The sequence below is a fragment of the Manacus vitellinus genome, unplaced genomic scaffold, assembly GCF_001715985.3.
Source record: "Manacus vitellinus isolate BGI_N305 unplaced genomic scaffold, ASM171598v3 scaffold_37_pilon, whole genome shotgun sequence".
NCBI classification, from domain to species: domain Eukaryota; kingdom Metazoa; phylum Chordata; class Aves; order Passeriformes; family Pipridae; genus Manacus; species Manacus vitellinus.
The window spans coordinates 7,645,409-7,652,854 of NW_021940517.1; the positions used below are offsets into that span (position 1 = coordinate 7,645,409).

The 7,446-nt window shown below is 40.4% G+C and overlaps 2 protein-coding genes across 2 annotated transcripts in view; both read right to left on the reverse strand.

The window, feature by feature from the left end:
• The window catches only part of TOMM20 (translocase of outer mitochondrial membrane 20), an 8,705-nt gene extending 8,260 nt beyond the window's left edge, over positions 1–445 (reverse strand). Inside the window, exon 1 of the mRNA XM_029961593.1 lies at positions 305–445. Within this exon, the coding sequence (XP_029817453.1) occupies positions 305–445 (141 nt within the window). The remainder of the gene's footprint in view (positions 1–304) is intronic.
• A 298-nt stretch (positions 446–743) lies between these two features.
• RBM34 (RNA binding motif protein 34) lies at positions 744–7,360 on the reverse strand. The gene is made up of 9 exons (XM_018077460.2): positions 7,210–7,360; positions 5,941–6,160; positions 5,307–5,366; positions 4,708–4,751; positions 4,135–4,218; positions 3,851–3,914; positions 3,671–3,713; positions 1,817–1,935; positions 744–1,095 (listed from the first exon to the last, which is right to left on the reverse strand). Exons 2-9 carry the CDS (start codon positions 6,100–6,102, stop codon positions 784–786), a joined length of 888 nt encoding a protein of 295 aa, XP_017932949.1. The 5' UTR covers positions 6,103–6,160; positions 7,210–7,360; the 3' UTR covers positions 744–783.
• Between the last annotated feature and the right edge of the window lie 86 nt (positions 7,361–7,446).

The window sequence follows — 7,446 nt, forward strand, 5'->3', positions numbered from 1 at the left end:
GGCGTGGCCTCAGCAGCGGCGTTGGGCGCCGGGAGAGCGAAGGGCGGGAACAGGAACGTCTGAGTGGGACACAGGCACGGGGGCAAGAGACCTTGGGGATCATCCAGTCCAGCCTATGACCCTGTCAACTAGACCATGGCACCAAGTGCCACATCCAGTCTTTCCTTAAACACCTCCAGGGACAGTGAATCCACCACCTCCCTGGGCAGCCCATTCCACTGTCTGATCACCCCTTCTGTGAAGAGATTCCCCCCGATGTCCAACCTAAACCTCCCCTGGCATAGCTCATCCCATCATTTGTTACCTTGACCCCCACCCGGCTACACCCTTTTTTCAGGTAGTTGTAGAGAGTGATGAGGTCTCCCCCAAGCCTCCTTCTCTCCACACTAAACACCCCTAGACGTTCCTCATAGGACGTGCACTCCAGACCCTTCACCAGCTCCATTGCCCTTCCTTCCATTGGACAACCACCAAACCCGCAAAACAAGTGTATCTTGGTAACAATTACCATTTCATCACACCCGACTCTGCTGTGAGTCGCTTTTCCTGTAGTCATTTTGGGTAATCCTACACAACTCCAAAAGAAACAGTTCATAGTTAACCTCTGCAGCAAGACCTCAGCTGGAAGTGGATTCTTGGAACACAGAATAAAATCATGCAACACCTCATGCTACCTGCTGGGAGAAGCCAAATGCCCCAGAGCAAACACCAAGAACGACTACAGCTGTATTAGCAAACAAAATTTATGACAAAACACTCTTACATACATGAATCTCTGTGACACTAATTAGCACTTTTGTCTGCTCGATTTTTATCAAACTTCTGTTTGTTTTTTCCAGCTTTTTTCCTAGGAATAGTTTTTAGTCTTTTTGGTTTAGTGTTCTTCTTCAACGGGGTTGCTTTTTCACCAACAAAAGAATCATCAGAGTAGCTCTTCTTTTTTGTTGTGGTATTATCTGTAGCCTTGGGAGCACGAGACCGGCCTGGAATTTTCTGTGGTGCTTTCCTCTTGTCTCCTGTGCGCTGCACTCGTATCTTTCTTCCCATCAGAACAGAGTTGTTGAGTTTCAGAGCAAGATGTACAGCATCTGTGTTCTACAAAAACAGACATGGAGTTTAAAAGTAGCATTACTTCCAATTCATTGCTTTCAAATTAATGGTTACCTTTCTTCAAAATTTGTAAGCAGGATTTTACAATGAAGAGCAAACTGCTCTAGTGAATGACACAAGGTCTCTGCTCAGGAACACCAGCACACCCATGCAGCCCACACACTGAGGCACAGATACTTGACAATGGGCTACAGAACACAAAAGTCAGGTGCAGAGAGATGAAGGAGAAACTTGGAGAAAAGAGGTACTGAGCTGCAGGAAATACACTAAGGAAGATGAGGTTGGGAGACTATGAGAAAGCAAGTTGTACTGACTCAAAAATGGAGAGTCCGTAAGCAAACCAGTTGCAGGAAAGAACTCCACTCACATTTAGACACATAAGAAATAGTAGAACATTGCAGTTATACCAAACAAACTCATCTGTCCCTCCTTTAAGACTTTCCCTTAAAGTCATTTCTTTCACCTCGTTTTACAACTTTTACTTGTACAAAATCTGCAATAGTTTGTTTTGTGTCTGCTTCCACAGAACTGGTCTTCCAAGCTGCTTTTAACATACACAACAGCACTACCATTTAACATCATACACCTACAAGCATACACAAACCTGAAAAAGTTACTAAAAAGGTAAAAAAAACGCTATAAAGGCAGATGCCAATTCAGATTTTGAATAATTCCCACTGTGCTGTAGCAGGCCATGCACACATACCTCAAAGAGAACGTATCCAAAGCCTTTTCCCAGGCCAGTCTTTCTGTCTCTCACAACTCGCACTCCCACGACATCTCCACAGACATGGAAGTGTTCTCTCACAGCATCATCAAGGATGTCTGCAGGCAAGCACAAGGGAACAGATCTCTCTTCAGCAACATGCACAGCTTTAAAAGCCAGGCCCAAAACCAAATATTTCATATTCACCAATTCAGGTACATGGTATCAGTGGTTCAGAAAAACCCCAGCAAGTTAACAATGCAGACTTTATAAAAGGTTATTTATTTTGATAGTTACCCATTCTCCTGCTTTGAAGAGTACAACATAAATCAAAAATAAGAATGAAGGCAAAGACTGAAATAAATTTTTCAAATAATTTCATTTATGGTTGGAACATAGTGGAAATTATGATGCCTGCTATATTTTTGTAGCTCCTTCTTACGCCAACATTTCTTTCTAAGAATTAATGCTGATAATAATGAGCTTGAGCTGGCTGTTCTTCAAGTCAAATGTTCACTGACTGAGCCGTGAATTTTAGCTGAATGGGGGAGAAGGGAGAAGCTTCCAACCACAGCTGCTATACAATTATTTTGATAATAACTGGATGCGCAATGCTTTCTCCATCTCACGCCTACACAAACAGACAAGTGTGATGTACCATCACAAAAATACAGGTTATTCTCTTTTTTGAACAGTTATGCTTCATACAATCCCCTTACATAGATATCAACATCTCTCTATTAAGGGGAGAGGCTGAACTTAATATGATGGGTGTAACTACAGCAATGGGACTTAGATGTGCTGAGAAAGGTTCAAGCTGCTGAAGTAATTTCAGAGCATGGCAAATCACAGAGTCATAGAATATTCTGAGTTGGAACAGACTCACAGGGATCATCAAGTCCAACTCCTGGCCCTGCACAGGACATCCCCAAGAATCACAACATGTGCCTGAGAGCATCGTCCAAACACTTCTTGAACCCTGTCAGGCTTGGAGCTGTGACCACTTCCCTGGGCCTGTAATGTCCAAACTTTTTTCTGCAGCACGTACACAGGAACACACAGTCCTGACACAAGCTCTACACAAGAGGCACTAGTAATGTCACCACAATCAGATTTGTCACCTGCCAAGGTTTTCAGACAGGTCAAGTGTTATAGACTGATGCCTGTTTGTTCCAGTGTTACTGCCACAGTACATGACACAGGCCCTGCACCAGGCCACAGGCACAGGGCAAGCCTTCATCCAGAGTATTTACACATCCATGCGACCCCCAAGACAGATGCTTGTACCGAGCACCCTGACTCCTTAATACCCTCACAAAGACCATACCCAATGACAATCCCTTCATCTGCTCTCCAGTCTGCTCAGAAGCAGCTGAGTAATCCTCAAGCATTGACCTCAGCTGCATGGTAAACACCTCCACAGGGGTAACAACTGATCACCAAGAGCTGTCTGGACACAGTCATTAACCCTGTGGCTCACAAACAGCATCAAAATGAGAAGCCATCACTGTCCATCACTCCAAATTGGTTCACAACAGATACCGGTACCCCTTGAACAGTTTAGAAAGCTATGGCCTGTGCAACTTAGTCATATTTATTTAAAAAACATCAAGTGACAACAAGAACTAAAGCACTTGCAGAGCTACCTACAGTAAAGAAAACAATCAACTTGCAGAACTTGACAAAAACTTACAACCCCTTTAGGTGTTTCCATTAACAAACAAAAATTAATACCAGCAAAAGATATTTAGCTACCTAAACATGCTATCCTAAATATAAATAAATAAAAAGCCTGATGTCAAAATATTCCATAAATGTTAAGCAATGATGCATAACAACCCACTTTTGACCTACCATATGGCAGATTTCCCAAGAATACAGAACGTTTATTGTCATGCTAAAGAAAACAAGAGAGACAAGACAGTAAGTTATTTGTAACAGAAAAAAACCCCAAACAACCAAACAAAAACAATAACAATAACCCCCCCTCAACCAAACCAGAAAAGAGTTTTTCCAGTCACACATCTTACTTACTGAACTGGTTTTAGATGCGGTGTCAACTCTGATGTGAAATCCACTAGCAATTTCTGTTCCATTCCTTTTGTAGCCAAAAGCAAAAAGTTTTAAAAGTGAAATGAGTGTTATTTAACTTAGAATGTCACTGCATTCAAAATGCAGTGTATTCAAAATGAAAAGTTACTTTTAAGTTTGAACAAACATCTTGATTCAAGCAAGAGCAGGGAGATTGTTTAAATTTAGCTGCAAATCTCCCTGAACTATCTCTTCGACAGGGAACGAGGAACAAAACTGAGACTTACTCCTTCAGAGCCTTCTCGGCGTCACATTCTTCCTTAAAGACAACATAAGCATTAACAAACTTTGCATTGGGGTGCAGCTTGTGCCTGGAACATGAAAAGGACACGTTACTGTTTAAATCATTTTGATGATGTGCAATGCACAAACACTTCTTGTTGGACACATTTATGCCTCTGCTTGTTTCGTGCACACTAACAGCTTCATTTCTCTTATAGGTCAAGCTAGCCCTGTATGTGCAAGGGTGTCCCACTGTTCATCTTGTATAGCCTGTCTATGCACCCTGAGCAAGCTTCCTCAGCTCATAAACATATCCAAAGGAATTAAAGACTATTAGTAACTTTCTCCTTCCTAAAATATAAGAAATGCAACCTCAGATAACAAATTACTAGTACACATAGCACATAATTCTTTATCACTTGTCAAGAAAACTTAACACACACAAAGGTAATGACAAAAGACAAAAAAACACAAAATACATTAAAAAAGACCTAATATAGCCAAACTTTTAGAAACCAACACACAAAAATTATTTTGGCCTTGAAAAATAAAGCACAACATTCACAAGAGGAACCTACTTGATTGCTGCTACCTTTTTGGATACAGTATCTTCTGCTGGAATCTTTAAGATAAAAAGAACTCGAGTTAGGTGGGCCTAGTGTGAACTTATCACAAAGACTTGTGCTTGAAGACAAACAGGAATTCAACCACTGCCATTCCTACCCAAAGCAATGTAGCCAGTACAGTGAGCAAATGATGGAAGTGGCTCATCTTAGAGATGATCTACAAAAACCTTGCAGTTAGAGAGCTTGCTCTGTCTGTTTCTTGAGTTCCACAACTATTATTGTCAACTATTTTAGCAAGTACACCAATTTACAATCAACGTGTCTTTGCTACTATGAATTAAAAACAGGTAAGTAATGCCTTAGCTAAACAAGCAATAATAAGGCATTGCTCTTTCAGAGAACATAAAGCTCTGATTCTGGATCAACTGCTGCTACAGGAAAAATGCATTTGCACTGCATCTGTGGTAACATCTCCAAGGCTTCTTCTAATGGCAAACCCACATAACCCCAAACCCATTTCTGAACTAATGAAGATATAAGCTTTGTAAATACTATTGCTGTTTAAGACAAACAAATAATTTTGTTAGGTAATGTCTGAAGAAATAACATACCAATGACCGGAAGCGAATGGACTGGATTTGTCCATACTTCTTAAAAAGAGACTTCAGTACCTAAACAGAAGATATTACAAATATTCAGTACATTCCCGCACCCTGGTAATGAGAATGATTGTTTAATATTTATTAGTAACACTGTTCTTACACTGTTTTCCTTTTACTTTTATGAGGTCCCTTAAAGGGATCATAAAATATGTGAGTAATTCATAACTATTTCTGTGTTTCTTGTGCCAGCTTCTTCTACAGATTGCCAAAACTGAAGTCGTGTCCCTTATTATGGAAGAAAGTATAAATTTAACATGCTTTATGTAAGAGTCTGAAGCGTTGTTTGCATTCAAAATTAAAAGCAGACTAACTTTATAATTGCAGTTCTCATTCATTCATTTTTTCACTGACAGACCAATTCTACTCAAGAAAGACAAACTGTATCCACTGCTGTAAAAAGCCCAACTCCAAGAAACCAAAGAGATGACCTCTACTGGTTTCTAAGAATGAGCACTATTTTCTACTTTCCCAAAAGCCATTTCAGTCACAAATGTGCGTGACTTTTCAGCTGGAAACATCCCCTCAGACTGAGGACTGCTGTAAATTCTTTCATTCCTTTAGCTGACAAAATCCACCCACGTACCTGAACAGTACAGTTGACAGGTAAGTTTCCAACAAACACTGTTCTTCTGTCTACCGTTTCATCAGCCACCTTTTTTCTCTTTTGTTGTTTTGCAGTTGTGCCCATAGGTGAATTAACAACACTTTCGGTGATGGCTTGAGAAGCCTTTTTCTTTTGCTTCATTTTGTTTTGAAACACTTTTTGATCCTCCTCTTCATCTGCCTGCTTCAAAGCGTTCTCTCTTATCAGAAACAGACACGCAGATTAGAATTGATGGGGATAAAACAGGGAGTTTGAAGTCAAAGAACTGAAGCCTCCAAGATAAGTATTTTAGCTTACATTTTAAATTATGTTCACTATAAAATTTCAAACACTATTGTGTTTGTTATGCATTAAACAAACATATCTGACTGCTCCATAACATGGAAACCATTTGCTATCTCCAGGACATTGCATTCACTATTTAGCAGGAGTAACAAAGAAACATTTCAGAATTATATAATTTGATACCATCTAAAAATGAAGTGAAAAAAAAAAAATCTTTGCATGCTAGAACTAAAGACAGATTTAATCCTTTACAGTATCCAGGATCAGAACAAACAAACCTTTGGAATTCTGCCATGCACTGAAAAACCTCTATCTATCCAAACCCACCAACGAGCAGATCTGAAGGAGCCTCTGGAAAGTTACTGACATCAACACAGCACACAGGTTCCATGGGCATGGAAGAGGCAAAAAGACAGAGTGCCAGAGAGGTGTTAGCCTCGCGTTACAATCAAGCACACTTTATTATCCAAACTGCATCGTACAACCTGCTCTGACAGCTTCTTGGTTCAAGTATTTAAGAGAACAGTGTAACAGAGGTTCTGTGTCACAGCAGAGGTCAGGTGTGATCAGGAGAACTCCCTCTGTCTGGCACCTTGCTCCTGCTGAAATCACCTCTGCTTCTTTGACTGCAGCTCTGCTGGATAAAGCCAACCACAGCTAGAAAATATCTCCCCATGCTAGAGAAAACTAGATCCAAGTGTCTTCATCTACAGCCACTGGACATGGTAGCTCCCTAACAGGGGATTTGCATTTCACGGACCCAGAGCATCAAGAAGCTGCACCTATTTCATACCTTCAGCAGAAAGCTACAGAAAATTTACACAATCTTGAAAATAATCTTAAACACCAAGTTGAAGATGAATAGTAGAAGAGAACTTCGTTATTTCGTCAAACTCACGATATTATGATTAATCTAGATGTTGAGGTTTTTAATTTCACCATAAAACGGTCTCAACTACTCACCTGTCTGACAGTTTTTTCTCTGCTTTTGAAGGTTCCTTTTTTCTGGCTTTCTTTGCTTTTACTGGAGGTTCTTGCACGATGAAAGACCTCTGGTCTTCTGACACTTTCTCCGCTTCTTCCGCATGCTTCCTTTTCTTATTTCCCTTTTAAAAATTGGTAAAAGAAACGGACTTCAAGAACAAAACTCCAGGAAGGAACGACAAGCATTTAAAACGCTGTGACTTACCCGGAGCGCCA

Coding starts and splice junctions, on each gene's coding strand:
- RBM34 (XM_018077460.2), bottom strand. CDS start 6,102: ATGAAGCAAAAGAAAAAGGCTTCTCAAGCCATCACCGAAAGTGTTGTT. Junction 3,714..3,850: donor CCGCATCTAAAACCAGTTCA/GTAAGTAAGATG, acceptor TGTTTTCTTTAG/CATGACAATAAACGTTCTGT. Junction 1,936..3,670: donor CTTGGGAAATCTGCCATATG/GTAGGTCAAAAG, acceptor GCTTGCCTGCAG/ACATCCTTGATGATGCTGTG.